At 38.3% G+C, this 24,313-nt stretch overlaps 1 protein-coding gene across 3 annotated transcripts in view; it reads left to right on the top strand.

Moving 5' to 3' along the window:
* ctnnal1 (catenin alpha like 1) overlaps positions 1–24,313 on the top strand; it is a 68,698-nt gene that overhangs the window by 4,192 nt on the left and 40,193 nt on the right. For all 3 annotated transcript variants that reach the window (XM_062980833.1, XM_062980832.1, XM_062980831.1), the window contains exon 2: positions 23,501–23,690. In XM_062980833.1, the coding sequence (XP_062836903.1) occupies positions 23,501–23,690 (190 nt within the window). The remainder of the gene's footprint in view (positions 1–23,500; positions 23,691–24,313) is intronic.

Here is a 24,313-nt window from a genome sequence, read left to right as displayed (position 1 = left end):
ATTTCCTGATGAATGTGTTGCTTTCAAAAAGCTGCACAGAATAAGTGGGGCCACTGAAGGCTGCTGGCAGTTCTGTACCTAATAAACAACTGCAGTTCTAGCTTGTGCTGAACATTTGTTTATTCTCATATTTGTAGCATTTATATGATTCATTTTGTGGCTAAATCATTGTTATGATTTCATTGTATATTACATGTTATGAACAGCTGTACTTGAAGCAAAGCTTGCACTCCTGCTTTATAAACATTTAACATTTAGAACAGATGTTTAATTCCAAAAAATGATCACCTGACATTTTCATACTAACTCCCTCTGCCCATGCAAACATGTTGTAGTAGTTTACTGTCCACTTATAGCTTAAAACAGCCTTTCCCAACTTGGATCCTTGTATATGTCTTGGATTATATCTCCCATTATCTACAAAGTAGAGAGTTATGGAGGTTACCACTTGGGGGGAAATTGGCCTTAAAAAGTATCATCAGTTTTTCAAAGGCTTATGTGATCACCCAGCAGCAAGTCACATGTATCACAACTAATAACTGTTTAATTGTTTCAAAATGGCAAAAATATTGAAACAAATTCTTTTGAAGTCCAAAGTATGATTTACTCCAAAGTACATTTAGAGCAGATTCCAGTTCGACAAGTGTGACACAGGATTAAATCAATTTTTGGAAAAATTTTGTGTGATTGGGGATAAAACATTTAACTATTCAGCATTAAGACATGGCATAGTAGTTTTCATGATTTTATGTAGTGAAAAAGAGGAAATTGGGAAATATCAGAGACAAAGGAACTGCAAAGCAAAATGCAGGACTGAATAGAATTATTCTGACTTGATCATTTTTAAATATCGGGTGTAGGAATTGTCTCTTTTGAATACAATTTGTAAGCCATTCTTTGCATTTCTGAGTAAATATGTGTATTTGTTCATATCACACTTATCTGTCTAAGAAAGCTGAGTAAGCTTTAGCACAAATACTCTGGTTAGAAATATGTAGGAGCACTGACAGTCATTCACACACATACACACATAGAAAGACTGTGAACTTATACATTATACCTTGTATCAAACAAAACAAGCTTAATGTCCAGCTCCCCCGTTTTGTAAACATTATATACTATTATCAAGAATATCTGCATTGTGTGTTTGCTGTCCTTTTAAATTTGGACTCCGTGAAATATTCCTCTTTCCATATTATCATAATGGAGCCAGCTCAGATGAGAACAGTTCTTCCCTTGGCTCTGAATGAACTCCATGTTTACACCATGTCACCAGTGAAATGAGACTGGATGATGCCATTTGAAGACAAATGAGTAAGCACAATGTTTCCTGCCCATGTTCTGCAATTATCTTGTAAGTTGAAAGATGTGTGAAGGTTAGGAAATCATGCCCAGAAACATTGGATTTCTCATTTTTAGGCAATAATAAAAAGGATGCATATGACAGAGATGTTTTGGAGGTTCAGTTCTAGCTAGAAGGAAGATTCTTTAGTGCAGTAGTGGAAACTTTAGGGGGTTTTAACCAGCCTTCTGAACGAGGGAAGAAGGCATGTTGTAATGATGTTTGCAATTGTATCCACAAATCCCTGTGGAGCAGAAAATCTGTGTGATTAGCATACTGGAAATTATGGTTAGTGACAGCTCCATAGTGAATGTGTCTGTTTTAATTCCTCTAATTAACATTAGAGAAATACTGGCAAAGCATCTTAGGCAGTCTTTCCAAAACTGGGATCCTATAGGTGATTTTCACTATCGATCCTATCATGACTGACTGCTGGCCATTATTGCTGGAAGACTGATGGGTTATGTAGTCTGTAACTTCTGGAGGATCCCAGTCTAGAATCACTGGGTGTTTGTGTACTTTTAGAGAATAAAAGTGGGGCTTATTTGGAGGGGGGGCAGGGTTGGGTGTTTATCTTTTCTAGCAGACTGTCAAATTGCAGTGAACCATGCATATATTATATTTCCCATTGCTAAAATTAGTGCCCTTCAGCTTAATTTTTCTTGTTTGTATTTATGCATACAGATTTAACTTCCATACCTATAGGTAAGGCAACTTGGTTGGGATACAATTACAATATCTCTAACCCACTAGCAGAATCCTATTGACATTTATTATAGAAATATAGGGACAGGCCCAAGAATTCACAAAAGAGGTTAATTAGAAACAGCTTTCTGTGGTTGTTATGCTAAACATTATGCTAAGTCAAGAAATAGGCAGTTAAGTAAATGATTTGTAAATTGTTGGCAGTGTGCTTACTAATTTATGTAAGCCCCGGGCATGAATTATCACAGTTGGGGTAGTGTTTGGACCTCAGCAATAGCATCAGATGCAAAGAGATTTCCCATATACTTTCTGGAACACAAGATACTTCTACCAGATCAGGCGATTTACCCCATTAACCCAGTATTATATTTTTCTGAGTTGCAATGACTTTCCAGGGTCTTGGGCAGAGAAGCCAAAAGCTATATCTAGGAGCTTCTGTATGCAAAGCATGTGTTCTTTCACTTAGCCATATTCAATGTTTTCTTGATCTCTTGTTGTGTTTGATTGAAGTGTTGAAGACTGGCTCCTTTTTTTGCTCAGGGCTCTTTCCCCCATCGTTCTCTGTCACATATTGAGCCTTACAATAATATTTGATACCAAACTTCCTCCATTCATATTCAACTGTTCTTCAGCAAGTTTTAAAATGCACTCTTTTCGTACTGCACCTTATCTTTATGCATATCTTGGTCATCTCCTGACTGAATTACTTGCTGCCTGTTGTGTCTGTTCTTTGATCTTTTCAAAACATCACTGCTGTCAAATAACTTCCACGCCTTGTGTTGCTGTGATCATATCTTTCACTTTGACTTTCCTTCCTGGCTATCCATCATTGAACATATCAGCTTCAAGCTTCTAGTCCTTATCTTGAAGTCTTTCCCTTAATAAATGCCTTCCTTCTCCTCTAATTTCCAGAGACTGCCTCAGGCAATAATACAGTGTGTACAGCGATCAAGCCGTCTCCATCTAGTTCAGAAGATGTCAGAATGTTGTCTTGGCAACAGAAGCTATAATGGACACATTAACACTTGTTTCCTGTGCTTTGGAATATACTTTTGATTTGGCCTAAAGTCCAACTCATGGTTGTACTTCACATTTTTCAAGCCTCCTGCTAGTTTTGGAATGAGAAACTAAAGGTTCATTGGCAGAAAACTTTCCACCATGGAATATTTTTGTTGTAAAAAAGAAAACGTTTAGATCTGCAAAAGTAATTAGCTACATAATTAGTAAATAAAATACCAGTCTTACCAGGCAGTCTCAAAGTTGTAAATTAACTTTTTTTAAAAAGAAGCCTGCCTACATAAACTATGCACAGCTCATTGGGTGATCTAAATTTAGTATGTTAATGGGTGTCAATTCATTAATGTTTTTATTCCAAAAATGCAGGGGGATTGTTTGCTACTGAGTTGTCATGCCATAAAATATTCATAAGTGTTGAAATAAAAATGATTTCTAAGTGATACTTCAACTTTGTTTGAATATAACTATCAAAGCACACTAAGTACATTTTATTGGATATTTTCTCCGAATCAAACATTTCACTTCAGCTGCTTATAGTTATTAGAAAAACATCTGATATGGTTTTGCAGTAATATTAACATGCTGTATTGTTAGGTTTTTAAAATTACATATTCATCTAAGAAGGACCATTGGCTCACAGCTTGTGGCGGCTGAGAATAGGACCCAAAGTGGGCAAACAGTTTAGTATTGCTGATTTACATAACTCCTTTCTTTGTGCAAACAATCCCATCTCTGTGTGTTTATGTACTGTACTTTCAAATGTCCTGTTGACTTATGGAGACCCCATGAATTTCATAGGGTTGCTTTAGGCAAGGAATATTCAGAGGTGGTTTTGCCAGTTTCTTCCCCTGAAACATTGCCAAGAGCACCCAGTATTTGTTGGCGGCCTCCCATCTCAAATACTTACCACGGTTGCCTCTGCTTAGCTCCCAAGGTCAGATGGGTCTGGTGTCTTCAGAGTATTTACTCATCTCTACTAAACTTCTTTTTCTCCCTCCCTCTTCCCCACTCTCTCAAATACACACAGATGTGCAGGCAGATAATACTTCTCAAAGAGTGCTTTTTGAAGTCCTTGTTCCACAGCTTCCTCAACTCTGATCTAGAGTATTTTAAACACTGAAAAATCAAAGTTTTCCTTTTCTCAAAGCTATCATTGACATCAGAGACATCATTTGGACACTGGAAGCTGCTCACTTCAAAGATAACCCCTCATTGCTGAGGGCAACATTAAATCTAAGGGATGGATGTCTGGCTGTGGCATAATTCATAGAAACTAAGAGTGAATTTACTTCTGTAATCGTATACACTAATGGAATAGTAATCAGAATTACACATGGTATATATATGAATAGGAAATGAAATGTGACTCTGGTAATTTTTTCTATTTTTGCATTTGTTGCTTTCTGTTAGGGAGACAACTTTTGTGAGAGATCAGGCAAATCACATATCTGTGCATATCCCCTTGTCACATTGTAACTTCTGTGCGTGTGCGCTTCAGTGGCTTTGAACAATACTGAGGCGTGCTCATGCAGTCCATGTGTTTAAGGGATTTTCAGCATTTGGACCAACCTTTCACAACAAATATTGCTATTAAAGAAAAATAGTCTTGCTTTTACATTGATATATACACCAGGTATTAGCTTGATACCTTTGAGCCTGATATTTGGTATGATGTATCCAAGATGCCATGAAACCTCCCATGTTTATCCCTGCAGATACAAGTTACTTGTACTATATTGAGATATGGTTGCTTAGGATAGAAGTGGGGATCACTTGGAACATTTTGCATCCGCCCAAGATGCAAATCCTTTGTTATACTGAAGCTCCTATCTCTGTTGTATCACAAGGAGCTGATTCTTTATTGACAGAGATACAGTTTCAGTCCCTGTGGGCTTGCAATAAACATTCCAAAGTATCAGTTACTTCCTCTAGGCTAGAGATACTTTGTCCATCAGTTTGTATCTACAGAGTGACAAGAGGAATGTAGAAGAAACAGACTTTTGAAGTGGTAAGTGGAGGGAAGGAGCCTGTTGCCTTCTCACTATACATAAAGCTTTTCAAGTATGATATCAATGAGCCTGGCAAATGAATCCACAGTAAAGCTTTGCTGTTTGAGAGCTAGACCTGAATTATACTTTTGTTCTGAATCTCAACAATGTTGAAGAATCGTTATAAGTAGCATTAATCATGAGTTCAGTAGAACAAAGGTACTATAGAAATGTAAGTGGTCATGGGGTAAAATGCTGGCAGCATACTGCTTGTGGAGGGGAGCATTATAAAATAACACCTGGAAATTTGGGCTTGTGTTTATTATTGTTATTATAACTATTACATTTATTTCTATTCTCTGTATCTCTAAAAAGAGACCCCAAGTGGTCTGTTATGGTGAACCTATGATTTCCATAAGATTTTCTTAGGCAAGGAATACTCATGAGTAGTTTCCTAGTTCCTTCCTCCAAAATATGGCCTAAAGTATTCATTGGCAGACTCCCAAACAACTACCTACCAGAGCTAACCATGCTTAACTTCCAAGATCAGGCTGAATTTGGTGTCTTTAGGGTATCTAGGCTCTTAAATTGAGGCATATTGAGTACATAGTAGGAAGCTGTTTCCTTGCTGACAGAGCTGATTATGCTGTCTGATGTTTTAGTCCAGATAATATTGGGCAGGATTACATGTGTGTTGACATGCGCATATGTCCTTGTTCAGCCAGGAAAAACATTTTGTTCCCGTTTCATCAGGGAAATGTTAACCAGAGTCAAGACCACCACCATAAGCACTCTTTATGCCTGTTCTTTATACAATGAGCAGTCAGTAATCTACAGGCAAGAAAGGTCTTCAGGTTCATTTTGAGGTCAATATGCCTACACCTCAATGCACAATAGAGACTATGAAACCCTTGATCTGTCTTTCAGAAGGCAGTGTATACCCAGCACAATGCCCTGTCAGTAGTTTTATAAGTAGATACTTTGAAGTGTAGGAGAAGCTATTGTTTTGCATCTAGTGACAAAAACAAATGCCAAGAGTCCCGCTGTGTGTACAGGAATGTACATTTCGGGATACTTTGAAGCTATGAGGAAAATAGCTTTTTTCTTCCTCCCCCTCTTGAAAGAGAAGAGACATTTTTGAGAAAATTGAAACATTAGCACTCCTTACAGATTTGAAATAACTTTGGTACTGTAGGAACATAAAATGTGTGATTTGGTTTTGAATAAAATGATACAGTAAAAGCACGTTTTATTTAAACAATAGTTAAAGATCAATTTATATTTTACAATTTTTGTTACAAATTGAGCTGCTTGATCTTGAAGGAATTATTTTGTTTTCCTGTTTTGTTAGGAGCAGGAAAAAACCCTGTAATAAAATCAAAAGGCACAATCAACAGTAATAAAACAAATATGTCACCGGTACATTGTTTTCTCTAGTTCTTTATAATGTCAAGCTAATGCAGGTATGGACAAACTTTGCCCCTCCAGGTGTTTTGGACTTCAGGTCTCACAATTCCTAACAGCCTGTAGGCTGTTAGGAATTGTGGGAGGTTAAGTCCAAAACACCCGGAGAGCCAAAGTTTGCCCATGCCTGAGCTAATGTAAAGGCTCCCATGAAAATAAAACAAGACCAAGAATTGCAGTGATCTGATACAGTACCTAATCTTACATATAAATCTTCCCATTGTATAGTTTCTTTAGAAATAATGTTGGGAATCTGAATAATTAAACTTCTTAAACTTAAACATATTGTTCATCCTTCTAAAAGAAAATGTTGCATAATCCATTTTTCCAATTTTTTCTGGGGAAGAAAAGTCTCAAAGAAAGGCAGACACTGTTTTTTCTCTGAGTTTTTCTCTATTTCTCCCCAGGCCATCACATCTGTATGCATGCACAGAATAACTGTTGTGTATCAAACCCCAAAGGAAAATCTATCAGAGACAGTACTTTTCAAGAGAAAGGTTCGTGCATTCATTTCTAACATTGCAATGAAGTATTTTGGCTCCAATTCTCTTCACATTTTCCTGAGAATAAGCACAACTGAAAACAGGATATATTTTTGAGTAAAATAGGTAGAGTTATGTTTTGCCTATTTGAATATAAATGTAAATAAGGCTTAATTATTATTATGTTTATATCCTGCTTTTTCTTTCCACAAGGAGACTCAAAGTGGTAACTGTATCATAGATTAAAAGGGTTGGAATAGACGACATGGGCCATCTAGTCCAACCCCCTACCATGCAGGAAAATCACAATCAAAGGTTTCCAGTAATTCCACTGGTTATAACTATCTGAAGTATGTAACTTAGAAAAAGCCAGCATGATTTGAGGATTTCACAAGGGCTCCAAACAACCGTCACAGACAACCGTCTCAGCTACAGAGGAAGGTAATGGCAATCCCCTTCTGAATAAATCTTGCCAGGAAAACCCCACAATAGGTTGAGATTATGGTTGTCATGATTCAGAAACAACTAGAAAGCACACAACAAAGCTGAAATTTTTTTTAAGAGTATCCGGAACTACGCAGTTAATTAAGTGTTGAAGGCAGAGGCAAGTGAGATTCAGGTGTATGAATTGAGGTCAAAATGCCATACAGCTTCTTCCATGTATCTTATCAAGATTTTGGGTTGCATATCCAAAACAGAGATCTTCTTCCCTTTCCTAGTGCAGCAGTGTAAACAACTTTTGAAACTGTGGAAGGGAGCGCCAAATGTCCCTGTTCCAGTATGATAAAATGAGGGTGAGTGAGTTGGTTTGACCATCAATGTTTTTAAATAAAATCTTGCCATAAGATTTTCATCTTGCATACTAAGCAGGGACTGCCCTGGTTAGGACATGGATGGGAGATTATCAATGAATACCAGGTGCCATAGGCTATGCTTCCGAGAAAGGAACAGAAAGCCACCTAAGTATCCCTTGCTTAAGAAAACCCTATGAAATTCATGGAGTCACCATAAATGATTTGAAGTGATTTGAAGACACATACACATAAACAAAATGTAGAGAAAAGCAGACTTGTTCACAAATTTTAATATGTTAACAAGAGCAATGCTTAGGTTCTTATCTACCCCTGAGGTACATTATCCCACGTATAAAAATGTTGCTTGGGATGTATTTTGCTTTGCTAGCTGTCATGACAAAATTGAAGCACACAGATCTTGAGGGAGAGAGCCCTATTTGCTGTGTGTTTTGCATGAGTTGTAACACAAAATTTGGCATCTCTTGCTGACTTCTGAGAATTTTGAGAGCTTTGTGTGAAAAAAAAACCCTGGAGCCACTTCAGCATTTTAGCTCAGCATTCTGTAGGAGTTGAAAACATGTGCCTTCTGTGCAATCCAGCCCCTGAAAGGCCAAGTCTTTTTCCCTTTTCCTTTCATGGCCTGAAATGTTCACAGGATGAACATTTGTGATGGGGAAGGGAGGAGATGGACCATACTGTGAAAAAAAAAATATGGGTGTTCCTGATGTCTGCTCCCTTGGCACCCATTGTTTATGTTTAAGCAGGCATAGAATGGGAGGAAATGGGCGTGGGAGGTCTCTAGATTACAGTGGTTGTGAGATTTGATTGTGCCAGGACACTTGGTCCTTTCCTTCCTCACTCTGCAAGTTAAGTGTGAACAAAAATAGTTGCAGATTCAGACAGTGAAAGGATGTTGCATATTGCTGCTTCAGGGTGTGATGTGACCATTTAATTCTGCACATTCCCTACTTCTCTGGCTGTACACCCCCATTGCCCACAAATATTTGAATGACTTTCCCCTTCCTTCTCACTTTCCCCCTCTGGATTAAAGGCTGATAGGATGTGTGTGTATATATGAATGGGTTGTTACAGCTGTTTTCAGTTAACCAGATTGAGAACAACTTAATTGCAAAGTGGAGTCCAAATAAATAAGCTCAGAACTCAACCATGTCTTTATGTACAAAGTCTCCCCAATTGATTTGCAACTATTGTGAAACTTAAAATATACTTATGCAGATATGTGTGATATTCATAATTCTAGAAATAGATATGTGTTGGGTTATGAACCTATGTATAGTTAGACAATTTAAATACAACTGGCAATTTAAGCAGTTTATGTTCAGAACCAAAGTCATGTACAGTATATATTTTCTCTGGAATTATTTTTAGTTCATACTGAGGTTTTATTGCATATTCCTCCCAGTTACAATAATATGAACAGAATAGATGGTTCCTGAGCATTTCCTTGATTTTTGAAGTAGACCTAATCTATCAGGTATGCAGCTGAGTAACAGATTTAACTCTTGGTAATGTTAATACCCCTTGAGGAATTCTAGAAGCGTGAGCTGTGTGAGGAAGGAAGCCCTTGGTATTTGAATGCTACTGTATATAAGATAGGATCAAAATTATTTTAGGTCAGCTGTATAGAGTTGCTGCATTTCAACGTCATAGTCATAAAAGTAAGAAAACACAGTGGAAAAGTGTGCTGTAATTTTGATTAACATGAGTAGAGTGAAAACCTCCCCTCCTCCATCAGACCATTTATTTTGTACACTTAATCAAAAGATGAAAAATCATAAATTCGTGCTTCTCTTTCAGAGTGATCTTTTACTGCCAAATTGTATCCCAAAATTGTACTTGTATTTTTTAAAAAAAAATCTCATCCAGTTGAAAGAATATCAGATTAAAAATAACGTAATGAATTATAGGGGATGTGCTCTAAACGGTCTTTGATTCAGAACAGTTTACAGCTGTCTATTTGTTTAAACAGAGCTGAGGTTTTCAGATTCTGTTCTAGGAAATGCTGTCATCCTCTTGCCTTCTGAACAACAGCTTTCATTCTCTCAGTGATCTACAATGTTCAGCCCCAGGATAGTGCTGAATATGTCCTAGGTTTCATTGGAGTTATAGGAAGGTACAATACATGTTTGGTATCTAGTGCAAATTGAGATTGCACAGTGGCATATTCAGGGTGACAGATGTATAGGCACTCTGCAGCAGACAGCTTGATGTAAAAAAGAATGCCTTGAGGACAGGAATTTTGAAAATTGCTGGAAAAAAGGGACATATATTAAACCTTCTGTTTCTATGATTTTTTAATATATGTGCTATAGCTTTGATGGCAAAATGGGAGTGGTTGCAGAAAGATATTCTGAAGCTAGATATTTCTCACAAATCAACTCTTCAGTATTTTGAGCAGGATTTCTATTACGATGTGTAATAGAACAATAGAATTGTAAAAGGTCTCATGGGCCCAACCCCTGCTCAATGCTACAGCCTCCCTAGGATTTTCTGATTGTATTTCATAAGAATTTTAACTCTCAGTGGCTTATGAAGATTGGTTGTTTATGAAGCAGCTGCTTAATCAGTGAACTATCGGGGGGGGGGGGGTTCATGTAGTGTAATAGATAGATAAAAAGTCTGATTTATTGGAATTTCTTCCCAGCCACCATACTCACTAGGTGGCTAGATCAGTCATGACAATTATATGCCATACAAGTATTGCTGAACTGCAAGTCCTAGCAGCTTTAGGCACCATAGCCAATAGTGAGACATGGTGAAAGCTGCTCTCAAACAACATCCTTTCCGTAGTCATGTAGTTCTGTCTGCCTAATCTGTCCTGTAGATTGTGGGGGGAAAGTGGAAGCCACTATAAAAATTAATATAATAAATATTGTTTAAGAGAGAATATAATTTAAATCAGTATTGATCCCTGGGTAAGCAAAAGTTTGCCAGAATTCTAAAACAATTTCAGCCACACTTTTAGGCCCCTTCTACACTGCCATATATGAGGGATATCTGGAAAGTAAGGTTACAAGATTTTTTTTTAAAAAATGCAAAGAATGAACATATTTTAATAAAACTTACGGAGTATAGCATAGGTATTACATTATTTTCCACATAATCACTATTCAATTCAATACATTTTGTCATCTGTGGGTTGAGTTTTGTATGCCTGTTTCATAGAAGTCTTCCACTGGAGGAAGCAGCAGCAACAGAGCCGGAGCTACCGTAGGAGCAGGCAGCAACGGTGGAGGCAAGGCTAAGGTTGCTTCTTGGCTGGCGGGGTTCCCTGAGCTGCCGAGCCCCCTGACGAGTTGCTCCATGGCGAGGACGAGCTGCGCCGGAGTGAGGAGAAAGGCGATGGGGAGGAAGAGGAGGAACCGCCATCTTTTCTTTCCTCCTCCTCCTCCCCTTCTGGTGGCATCCTCAAGCAGGTCAGCCTGGCTTTCAGTGCCCTCTTCCAAGCTTCATGGTCTCACCAGAGGAGGAGGAATGCTCCCTGTCGCCTTCCTCCTCAATCCGGCGTAGCCCGTCGGGGGTTTATCAGCTCAGGGAGCCCCTAGGCCTCTCCACCACCCACTCCCAGCTCTGGCTCTGTTGCTGATGCTTCTTCCTGCAGAAGACTTCCATGACAGGTGCATTAAAAAAATGACAAATGTATTGAACTAAATAGTGATTATGTGGAAAAAATAATGTGGTTAGGTGATACAGCTCTCTTAATGCCCATTGTGATTTATTTCCACAGGCATGAATCTTTTCTTACTTGTATGTCATGGTTTGAACTGATTTAGAGATGGATGTGATTAGGATGTTGTTTTCTGTTGTAATGGATACTTCTCAGTTCATACTATCTGCAGGTGCGAAGAAGCAATTTGAAGGACTCAGTCAACCCTGGGCCTTTGTGGATGTGGAAATCTGTCAAACTTGGCTAGGATTATACACCCCAGAGATAATTACTGTATCTCTGAGAAAGGGAGTACTTTCTTATCTCATTAAGTGGTGATAAAAATAAGGGTTGGGGGGCGGGGAGGGAGTCAGGATCCTACAGTTTTCATTCTTGAGCAAGATGCTAAAGTACATGTTGGCCTCTCAAAATCAATTAGCCCTGGATGAAACTGATCTGATTTTGGGATGAAACAGACTGGGCTGCTTTGACACAGAAGGTCCCTTTTCCTGATCTGATTATGAGGCTGGTTAACTTGTATCAGAGACAGGACATTTACAGTAATGGCCTATTATTCTGTGGATATCTTTCCCAAACAATGCATGGTTAGCACCTCCATCCTTTGCATTCAAAAGAGCTTTTAGAAGAAATATTGCTTTCAAGTGCCTCTTAACTCGTTTGTATATTGGGCATGCTACTCAAAAATGGTATCTACTGTCTAAATTTTATTTTATAAAAAAATACTCCTTATTTTTTATATTTTGAAAATGTAACATTTTAGTATAATGTAATGTTGTAATGCTATGCCTCCTTGAGAAAATTTTGGTCAAGAAAATAACCTATACATTGGAATGATAATAACATCATAGGATATGAGAGGTGCACCCACCCCCTTTTCTACCACCTTAAAACTTCTCCACACAGGGCTTACCTACCCATATTTCCAAACCCCAGAGTGTCTAGAAATCCACTTCTGTTTTTCTGCAATGACCATTTTGGGGCAAAACAAGATATATGTGTATCTTGTTTTATATGAGAATTCCACCTTCTGGAGGCCTATAACAGGGCATTTCATCATTTAAGAGCAGTTTGTTTTTCCTTTAAGATCTTTACCAGAAGCCTTGGTGGACTGGACATCCTTATTTTAAATATTTTAAATAAATTACTAAAGCATCGTGGTGGGTATATCTTACATCTGATTATTCTGAAAAGTCCCTGATTCTCTGAAGACACTACATGATTTAGAGATGCTGCTGATATGTTCTCAGCTGTTAAATGTTTTGTTCCCAGCAAAGCTTAGATTATTCTGTCAGTCAGTTCAAAAGCAGCCAGTCTAGTTTTCATGCCATTTCCTCCTGGATAATTGTGATAAGGCTTGGTTTGACATATCAGAAGTAAGAAGCACTCCATTCTGTGTCATATTAATGGCAAAGCATCTAGAATTGGAGAGGCGTCTATGAGTGGTCTGGTTATAAGCCTTGTTGTCTAAACAACAGCCTAATCATGTGCAAGTTTATCCAAGTCACCCAGTGTTCAATGAAACTGTTCCCCCAATTGGCATTGAAAAAGTATTGTCCAAATTATTTTTAGAGCTTCAATTTTATTGTCCACCTATGGGAATGAGGAGGTGGGTTTAGGAATGTGAAGCAAATTGTTTAGAAGTGTTATGCCTGGTCTGGAAGCACATTTACCTCAATGACCTCTTTATTCTGCCTTCTCACCTCCCCATCTTTGCCCTAAAGGGGGATTTTCCAATAAAAACAATTTGGAGACAAGACAAGAATGTTTTTTATTGTAAACATGAGAAGATATCGGGATCCCTGGCTTAGTCTCAATAACAATGGAAGATACAGAAATACTACTGGAAACTAATTGTGGAATGAGTGAAGGTGAATAAATGAATGTTGCAGGAGATATCCCTGGGGCAGTGATACCAGGGTTTAGTTTAACCTGTAGTTTTAGCCATGGAATGATAATTTTTAGCACAAGACCTGCCTATTTTTAAACTTCTCTTATGATGAAGGCCTCCATTATTCTATTGGATTGATATATGCTGCAATGGCAGGTCAGGAGATGGGAGAAACTTTTAGCTCCTAATTATCCTCTTGCCTCCTGAGTTTAATTTTGCTGCTGTCTTTACCCATTAGCTCTGCAGCTTAAGGCTGCAGATAGTAACAGACTGTTTAACACACTTGTCAGTTAAAATATTTCCTGTGGGCTTTCCAGAGTTGTGCTAATTTTTCTCTGTTGGTGGTTTATAATTGTATGAGCAGCAATAAAGCAACTGAAGAGTTACTCTGTGTTTCTGGATAACTTGGACAATCTCATATGTCTTACCAAAAATATATTCTGAATACAGGAATCACAAACGTTTGTAACTTTTAGTTGTAAACTACACATTGTGTTATCACATTCATTGACATTTGTTTTATTACAAAAAAAAGTATTGAACCTCTTTAGAAATCAACAGATTTTATTACTAGTTCATCTGTGGTCTACAGACTATATTATACCGTCATGAATATGGTTTGCATTGAAAGTGCCTCAAAGTATTTGTTCTTGAAGGGCCAGATGTACTATTCTCCAGCAGTAGAACTGCTTCAACTGCTCCATTAACACTCTGTAGGCACTCTAACAATCTCAATAGTTTGTAGACTAGAAACATAAATCTTTTAAAAATGAAAACTGTGTATCTCATGATGATAGAATCCTTTGCAAATAATATGTTGCAAAGCTCCTCATGGATACCTGAAACTAGGGATAAGAGCAAATCCTATATTTTGATGGTACTTGGCCCACAAGTATGCACTGGAGAACCTAGAGAGAACTACAAACACTTCTGAAGATGGGATAATGTTTTTTGAAGCATGGGGAAATGCAACTGTGGCTATCAAATACATAGATAAGGGGTTATATATAAGCATAAGAGTGTAATTGCAATTTATTATGCATTATTTGAGACGTGTCAACAAATATGTTGAATCCAGAGCTACTCTGTGGCAGATTTACACAACTGCAGATTTATACAGTTGTGTGGAAGGCCTTGGTTGTAGAGGACCCCCAACAAACAAACAAAAAGTTTGTTTTCTTAGAAGAAATTTTGCCAAACTACCTTCCTGTACTTGCCTTGAAGCGTGTATCACATGATAGGAGTATATAATTGACTATATACATTTAACACTCTCCCCACATCTCAAAATCAGCAGAATTCTCTTAATCTTGTTTTTGCTGCCAAGGAGAACTTTTCACTCATCCCTGTGATCTGGGGCAGGGGCACTGAATATTGAATAACTTGAAGATGAGTTAATTTGTGCTTGTACAGTCTTGTCTGCACTGGAGGGATGGCCTAATTATTCTTGCTTGATTTTGAATGGGTTCATTAAATCCACCACGAACACTATATTTAATGACAGCTGCTGCTGCATCTGACACCTTCCTGGATTTCTTCAGGCCTTCAATTCATCTTCATGGTGCTGTGCTTCCTGTGAAGAGTGAAGGACACCGATTCCAGTGTCCTCATGTTCACTTCCACTATCTGGTGTTATAAATGGATACACATCTCTCTCTGTGTTATGTGAACACCAGCAGCCATTGGCATTGCTCATAATAATATTGTATATCTAATTACATTCACTTTAATGTCCTTAAAGTTAGAAAGTCTAAGAGCACAATCCTCTCTCCATAGATTTTGGTGGGATTTCCAAGGAAAAATGTACCAGTCAATTGAAAGTCACCCCTGCTTGTCTCATTTCCAGAAATAAAATCAGCAATTCATCGTTTATTTCAAATTTAAATGCATCCAGCTGGTGATCATTTATGTTAAATACAAACACACAGCTGCATTTTTACTGTAAGGAAACTTGGAGCTCTTTTGGATTCAGACAATCCCCAATGTCAAGATAACATGCTCAGCTCATTTGTACAAGGATTGATTGAGTGCAAAGCAGCCTGCTGCTATGAATAGTTACATTGTATATGTCATGCTAAATACATATTCTTGGTCAGTGCACTGGGAATACTACAGTTAGAATATTTTGTATTAGTGATTAGGAACTAGACATACTGTTACCACTCTGAGAAGGGTCACAATTCATCCTGAATCTGTTGCTTGTTACTCATTTGTATTATTTATTCTAGCCCTTCCTTCTGGTTAGGGATGTTAATTTGTGACTTTAATATTACATGCTTTTTTGTGCATGCAAGTGTAATTTGGCATGAATTTGTGTATATATTGCTTGCTTGGAGACTAAAAGGAAACAAGAGCCTGTGATTATTCTGTGATTATTTTGCACATTTCTAATGTATTTTAACTTTGGATGTATTTTTGGGGGCCTTCCACACAGCCATATAACCCAGAATATCAAGGCAGATAATCCACAAAATCTGCTTTGAACTGGATTATCTGAGTCCACACAACCATATAATCCAGTTCAATGTGGATTTTATACAGTTGTGTGGAAGGCCTTGATTGTATAGATCAGTTACTAATGGGTAGTTATTTTCAAGAACAAACAACTTCATATACTATAACTTTATATTGTATTCCCTGTGTAGTTGCCATTTTTGGGACTTCACTGCATGGTTGTGTGTCCCCTTTTCTGTCTCAAAGTTACATTTACTATTATTTACTTTTTTCTCACTTTTCTCCCACATATGGGACTTAAACAGGCGTACAAAAAAGACAACTATATAATACAGAAAAACAATAATCCCATCTACCCAGTCATTCCACCCATCCACCATGTAAACAATGAATCCAGACATTGAATAAAACACAAACTACATAAATATAAATAAACATAGAAAATCACATACAACATTATCCTTAAAACCCTATGCCTCTGGCCACTAAGCCTATCCTAACAAGTTAAAACATTAAGCATTAAACTGAATGACTCAGAGCTCCAAGTCATTAGCCATATGAGTCTTGTCTGGCTGAGATGGCTGCTATTGTATGTCGTCCGGGAAGGCCTGCTTCCATAAGAAAGTGTTCACCTGGGAGCAGAAGGCCAACAATGAGGGGGTCGAACGTACCTCCTTGGGGAGGGAGTTCCAGAGCTGTGGGGCCACCGACAAAAAGGTCCAACTCTCATGTCCCCACCAATCGTACTTGTGACGGTGATGGGATCAAGAGGAGGTCCTCCCCTGATGATCTCAGGGCTCATGTGGGCTGGTAAGAAAGATGCGGTTTTTCAGGTAGACTGGACCCGAACCTTTTTGGACTTTATAGGATAAAACCAGCACCTTGAATTGCACCTGGAAACAAACTGGCAGCCAGTGTACCTGTTTCAGGAGTGGAGTTCTTTCCCCATTTCAATTTCTGGATTTGATAGATCACTGAACCACTGTGGGCGGGCATACTTTCAAGTCACCTGTGATCCCATGAATTTCCTAGGGTTTCTTAAGGAATACTCAAGGTGGCTTTGCCATTTCTTTCCTCTGAATGCCTACAGCACCTGGAATTCATTTGCCAATCTCCCATCCAAGTACTAAACAAGACTGGTCTTTGCTTAGTTTCCAGGATCAGGCAAGATCTGATTGCCTTGTTTTAAATTCCATTGCTACAGTACTTCTTTCTAGAGATGTACAACTATTGGTTAATTATTTGCTTTGATGTGGTCCTTTGTTACAGATCTGTAGGTGCACATGACCAAATCTACACTAATATTATAATATGGCTTCAGGATTAATTAAAACCACAGGGGCCACAAAACGCATGCAGCCAATGCATGCTATAGCACACATTTAAGAGCATACAGTGCATTTTTAAAAAGTTGCAGGAAAGTCCGGTTTCAGCCAAATAATATACGGCAGCAGGTGCCATGTATCTCAGATCCAGGTGAAATCTGAGCAGCAAAATGCAGATTGCATTGTAGACACCCATCCCTGCTGATGTGCATTATAGACTCCAGAATGGGGGTTGCTGAAAAGTGCCCCAAGGGCATGGCTGGCTAGCAGGGGGCTAATTGACTCCCTGAGAGGAGTAATTAATTATCATCCCTGCTGTCATTTCCCCTTTTTTAAACCACCTATACATCTGGAGCACTGGAGTATATCTCTCCCAGAAATGGGTAAGGGAAACTGCAGTTGCAATATACTGTAGATCCCTACCAAACTGCCATATAACATCTAGATTATCTGCTTAGATAATCTGGATTATATGGCAATGTAGAAGGGGCCATAGTGTTAGTGTATATGTTCCCTGTGTCAGAGTGAGAAAGAGAAAAGGCGATCTTATCTGTTTGAAGATTAGAAGGCACAGAATTTAACAAAACATAGTGAAATAAGTTAAGAAAACAATTGTCAAGCATTGAAGGATTTATACTGAAAAGATCCTTTCTAAAATAATGATGCCAGATCTTTAATAAGGGGAAAACGAAGGAAGACACAGCAAATCCTCGTTGCATACTCCCAAATAAAAAGCAATAGTTGTTTCATGGTATTTATCTTACAACTTGAAGAAGTTTTTAAAAAAACATCATTGGACCCCACTCAATTAAACAACTTTCGGCAAGTTTCAAATCTCCCCTTTTTGGGCAAAGTCCTGGAACGTGTGGTGGCCTCGCAAATCCAGGGGTTTTTTGGGAAGAAACTGATTATCTAGATCCATCACAGTCTGGTTTTAGGCTGGGACATGGAACTGAAACATTCTTGGTCTCTTTAGTGGATGATCTACGTAGGCAACTGGACAGGGAGAGTGTGTCCCTGTTGGTTCTCCTGGACTTCTCAGCAGCCTTGGATACTGTAGATCACAGTATACTTCTGGGACGCCTTGCAGGAATGGGCCTCGGAAGCATTGTTTTGCAGTGGCTCCAGTCCTTCCTGGAGGAGCATTCCCAGAAGGTGTTGTTGGGGGACACCTGAGAGGTCCTGCAGGGTTCAATACTGTCCCCAATGTTGTTTAACATTTACATGAAGCTGCTGGGAGAGATCATCTATAGTTTTGGAGTTCAGTGCCATCTGTATGCAACTCTATTACTCCTTTCAACCTGCTGCTAAGAAGGCTGTTCAGTTCTTGAACCATTGCTTGGAGGCTGTGATGGTCTGGATGAGGGCTAACAAATTGAAACAATCTAAACAAGACAGAGGTGCTCCTAGTCAGTCATAAGACCAAACAGGGGATAGGGTTACAGTCTCTGCTGGATGGGGTTACACTCCCCCTGAAGACAGAGGTTCACAGCTTGGGAGTTCTCCTGGATTCATCACTGAGCCTGAAACCTCAGGTTTCGATGGTGGCAAGAGGAACTTTTGCACAATTAAAACTTGTGCGCCAGCTGTGCCCGTACTATGGGAAGTCTTGGCCACGGTGGTCCACACTCTTGTCACATCTCAAATTGACTACTGCAGTGCACTCTATGTGGGGTTGCCTTTGAAGACTGTTCGGAAAGCTTCAAGTAATCCAATGGGCGGCAGCCAGGTTGCGGAGTGACGTACAGGGAGCACACAACCCCCCTGCTGTGTTAGCTCCACTGGCTACCAATAGGCTACCGAGCACAATTCAAAGTGCTGACTTTAGCCCATAAAGCCCTAAATGGTTCTGGCCCATCTTATCTATCCATACACACCTCCCTTTATGAGCCTGCTAGAACACTAAGATCTGCTGCTGAGGTCCTGCTCTTAGTCCTGTCGCCTTTGCAAGTACAATTGGCAGGGAGGAGAGACAGGGCTTTCTCGGTGGTGACCTCTCAGCTTTGAAACTCCCTCCCCATTGAGATTAGATCAGCTCCCTCCCTCCTAGCATTTAGGAAACAATTTGAGACCTGGTTGTTCAAGAAGGCCTTTGGTGAATGACAGGAGTATTGAAATATGGAAATAGTTAAGATAACCTTGTTATATGTGGTTAATTTGATATATGATATTTTATATGTCTAAGGCATTGAATTTTGTCATGGATTATGTTGTTAATTGCTTTGCGTCCCCTCAAGGGGTGAGAAAAGTGGTATAAAAATACAATAAACAAACAAACAAATAACCAACCTTCAGTGGCGCTTGAACTTTCAGAAAACTATGAGGCTGAAATCTCACATTTTGAACCAAAGAGGAGTTAAAGTCTGTTAGATTGGATCTAAATGGCTATATAATCCAGATTATTAAATCAGATCATCCAGATCAGAGTTTCTCAAACTGTGATCCTCCAGATGTTTTGGACTTCAACTCCCAAAATTCCTAACAGCTGGTAAAGTGGCTGGGATTTCTGGGAGCTGAAGTCCAAAACACCAGGAGGAGCACAGTTTGAGAAACACTGATCCTGATTATCTGCTTTGAACTGGATTATATGAGTCTACACTGCCATATAATCCAGTTCAAACCAGATAATCTGGATTTTATATGGCAATGTGGATCTAGCAATTAGGATATAATATCCCAGTTACTTATGGGATTTAGCCATGTCTGGAAGGGCTCTTAGTAGAGACTAATTTTGAAAAATAAATAGCACATATTTGGAAGAGAGTTTGGGTAGTGTTGAATTTCTGAAGGGTGGGGAGTGCGAAGTTTAGACATTATAAGAATATAGTGGTTTGTCACATCCTTCAAATAAATGTTAGATTGGGATAATCTGTTTTATATGTGTTGTATCATTATCATATCTGACCTACTGTATCTAAGATGTAACTTGGTATTACTCATAGAGAATGAAAATATATAAATTGAAGGGCTAGTTCATACAGTGATGTACATTTCACATCACTTCCTTACACAATGCTTGATGACTCAACCAAATGTGTGAACTTTCTCTGTTTAAAAACATTGTATTTGGGTTGGCATTATACTATATGAAAGTTCAGTCTGAAGCGTGTGTATTTGACTGCACTTTAGAATGGTTGGTTGGATGCTTCAGATATTGTTCATAGAACTGCACATGTGTACTTTGAATATTGGGAGGAATAAGGTTCATAATAAACAACAAACACCTAGGAATCATTGCTTTTTTCAGGCCTTTACATGTACAGTTAATACATGTGTTCAGTCGCAGAACAAAAAAGTGACAAAACGTGTGTGAGAAATTTGGGGTTGTGGAGAGAAGTCTTAATTTCAGACAGCAATATCTACTCTTTATTCATTTAGAAAGGAGCATTTGCACTTATGTTCAAACAGATGTCACCATAATGAGAAAAATTACAAAAAGGCCAATATTTTAATAGGATTCCTGGATAAAATTCAATAATACTGCCACAAGAAATAGCAATTGCCTATAGTTTAGATTGCATTAAGATTACTAGATATATTTATGGAGGCTAGGTCTGTCAACTGTGAAAGTTTAAATGCGAATTACATATTCAGTGGGTGTGTACTGTCATTTCCAATTACTGGGAGCAAGAAACAGTGCAGGGAATATTTCTGTCTACTTGCATTGGAGATAGAAGTGCTGGACAGGACAGAACCGTAGGATGATCTCCATTTTCTGTACATATTCGTGTGCGTTGCTCTACTTCAGGAGAAAGATAGAAAAGGAAAAGCATCACTAAACAGGTTTCAGGAGTGCACATTTGTTGTTTCTTTGTAAATATTTTCCCTATTTCTTTCTTTTTGAGAGGAAGAGGGATTTCTGAGATCTGAAACCAGTGGCATTCAGAGCCGAGTATCCTTTCAAGAACTGCTTAGTTACTTCAGACTAACTGGAATGTATGAGCCTGGAAGGGGGTCAGGACATAGAAAAGTTGTTCTAGTTCAAAGAGGTAGAAGACCATTATCATTAAACTAAATGCAGTGATTTAGTGTTAAATAGATGCAAGTCTGTTCACTTGCAGTTCAGTGAAAAACAAACACCTTTATTGCTTGTGCAGTTCATGGTTTCAGGGAAATGTCTTAACATGCAATTTCATTGGTACACAAGAAAATGGGCCATCTTAAGTACTGGTCTGAACAAGATCTACTGTTTTAAATCTTGGGATTATTTGATCTTTTAAATTGGGGAGGGGCAATTTATTTATTTGTTTTTTAGAAAAATGAGGATCTAACTTCCCAAAGCATTTGTATTGTCCATAGCGTTTTACTACAATTAAAGTGTGTATGTGTATATTTATGTGCCTTCAAGATGCCTGTCAATTTATGGTGTCCCATGAATTTCATAGGGTTTTCTTGGGCAAGGAATACTTAGAGATGGTTTTACCAGTTCCTCTGAAACATATCATACAGCACCTTGTGTTCATTGATGGTATTAACCAGGGCCGACAGTGCTTAGCTTCGACATCAGAAGGGATTTCATGCCTTTAGGGTATTTAGTCCTTGGACTACAATGAAAGACAAAACCCTAAATCCAATTGCTTATCTCAACTAAAGTATGCCCATTGACTCAATTACTGAATCACTAATCAACAGGTATGTAAACCTCATTTGTTCAATTTGTCTATTCAGATTGGGATTAGCTACTGGATTTAGGCCAAATGATTATCAAGTAAGAAAGAAAACAGCCACTTAAAGCAAAAATAAGACTGGGCAGATTAAAAGCATTTTACCTACAATGAAGGTCTGCCACATAAAAAATGATCTGCTTGCAAGATAAATATTTGGGCAGGAAAGATACATTTAGCAAACAACAATAACAATGGGAGTCAAAGTCTTGCAGGGATATTCCACAATCTTGAGTGTGGCCTTGCATGCCATTTTTATTGAGGTGGTAAACCATTGTCTATCTTGTATGACCCATTTTACACTTTTTTGTTTTTAGTTTAATTTAGATCCCACCTTCTACCCGACATGGGACTTGAGGTACCTTTCAACAAGGTTAAAGCAAAATATACTAAGAACTTTATTATAAAAAGGTTTTTTAAAACCCAGTCAACTCTAGCTGTGGACTCATGTGTTTAGATGTTCTTAGCACAGTGCTATAACTGTTTAGTGTGAAAGTGATCTTGTTAAAGCTGAAGTATGATTTTCAGAAGATAAACTTCCTAATTGCTGTGTTTCATTTTATCAAAAGCACATAACTATAATGCTTGAAGAACAGGTATGTTAAGACTAATTCACACATTTGTAAGTTGTCTAGAGGCTAAAACTGATGATGAGCATATCCATTGGCAAAAGTAGCTAGAACTGGTCTTTCTCTTTCTGACATCCCCCTTTCTCTCCCTCACTCCCCACTTCTTGACTGATTGCTTGTGGAAGTTTTTTGAAATTAGTTTGAGGTCTGCATTTTATCCACCCATGCTTGTCTCCATTGTTTGTGTGATATAGAAAACAGAATATAAACCTACTTCTGCATTGTATAGATGATGATTTTTTGGAAGTGTATAAGTTGAATCTACATTTATTGTAACACATAAAATAGTCCTGTGTCATATTGAAAGGCTTAACATATTTATTTTGACCTCATAGTCAAGGACATGTCCAAACTGATTTTTAAAAATCGGAAAGATTCAGATTTTGCTCTTCCGACAAGCTTTCGATGGGTGAAAAACTTGGGGCTATGTCTGTTTTTATTGTTGTTTTTATTGTTGTCTTTAATGTTGTTTTTATTGTTTTTATTGTTATTTTAAAGCTAAGTGTATTGTTTTAATCTATTTCTGTAAACCGCTCCGAGCCAAACTGGGAGTAGTGGTATACAAGTCTAATAAATAAATAAATAAATAAATAAAATTTTGTTCCCGTTCTTCCCAGGCCGCATCTACACTGCCGTATAAAATCCAGATTATCTACTTTGATTATATGGCAGTGTTGATCATGCACCAGTTTTATTTTTGAGATCCATACACATTTTGTTAATCCCATAATATTTTCTGTTAGTTCCCAGGTTGGTTTATTTTAATTCATAGAAAGACGGGGACAGAATCTGGGACTTTTCAATCAGTCTGGATGTGCTGGGAGACAAGCATGGAAATTGTGTGACCATACAGATATGCTTGAATTACAATTCCTTACTTTCATTACTAATATTGCTCATCCCTCTAGGGTATATGGAATTGTCATCCAACAAAATCTTCATCAGACAAGTATAACTTTCATGTCATAATTTCCCTTTCAAGTATGGTTTGGATACATGTCATGCTAAAGCAGTGTATATTAATATATAGTTTTAAGTGCCACATACTTATGTTTTTCAGATAACCACTCTCATTAACCACAAAGATAAGCCAAAGCGATCAGACAAGACTTTGAGAGCAGTCCAGCAAGTGGGTCAAGCGGTTAATTTGGCTGTTGGAAGATTCGTTATGGTGGGTGAAGCCATAGCCAGTGAGAACCAAGAGCTGAAAGAGGAAATGAAGATTGCCTGCACTGAAGCAAAGCAAGCGGGTAGGTGGATGTTTAGAGAACACAAATGGCTTGCCTTTATTTCTGCTGTGGGCATCCCAGAAAATACTGCCTGCATTTAGGTTTTGGGACTTGATAGATACAATCATTTAGTAATGATTTTGTCTCCAATGGAGAATTGTAATTTAAATCTTTTTAGTGTTTGAAGCAGTGCCCATATCATCCCACAGGGAATTTCTTTAGCTAGAATGCCTTCTGTTTTGCTGAAATCGTTCTAACTCCTGCTGCTGATTGTGCTGGGTAAAAGGAAGCAATAACCCAGATGAATTGTGAGGTGACCACACTTTTCAACAAGTAGTACGGTAATTATTTTTTTAAAAAAATTAGGTGGCTGGTTGTCTAAACTGAAGATGCTCAAATTTTGCTTTGTTGGGGATACTTTCTCTGCTTATATGACAATGTTGAACATTTGAATGACACAACAAAAGTCTGCAGACACAGGCCACTTCCCTTGGAATTGCAGCATTGCATAACACTGGGTGGTTACATCTAGAGCCCTCAAATGAAGGGAGAGTAAAGATTTTCTAACTAGCTGTAGTGCAGGGCCAACTGGAAAGGTATAGCCAAGTTATTTATCAAGATGACATCATTGGACAAGGCCCAAG

Source organism: Anolis carolinensis, chromosome 4 (genome assembly GCF_035594765.1).
Source record: "Anolis carolinensis isolate JA03-04 chromosome 4, rAnoCar3.1.pri, whole genome shotgun sequence".
Taxonomy (NCBI): domain Eukaryota; kingdom Metazoa; phylum Chordata; class Lepidosauria; order Squamata; family Dactyloidae; genus Anolis; species Anolis carolinensis.
Note: the sequence above shows the minus strand (reverse complement) of the source record. Positions and strands in the feature narration are given on the sequence as shown.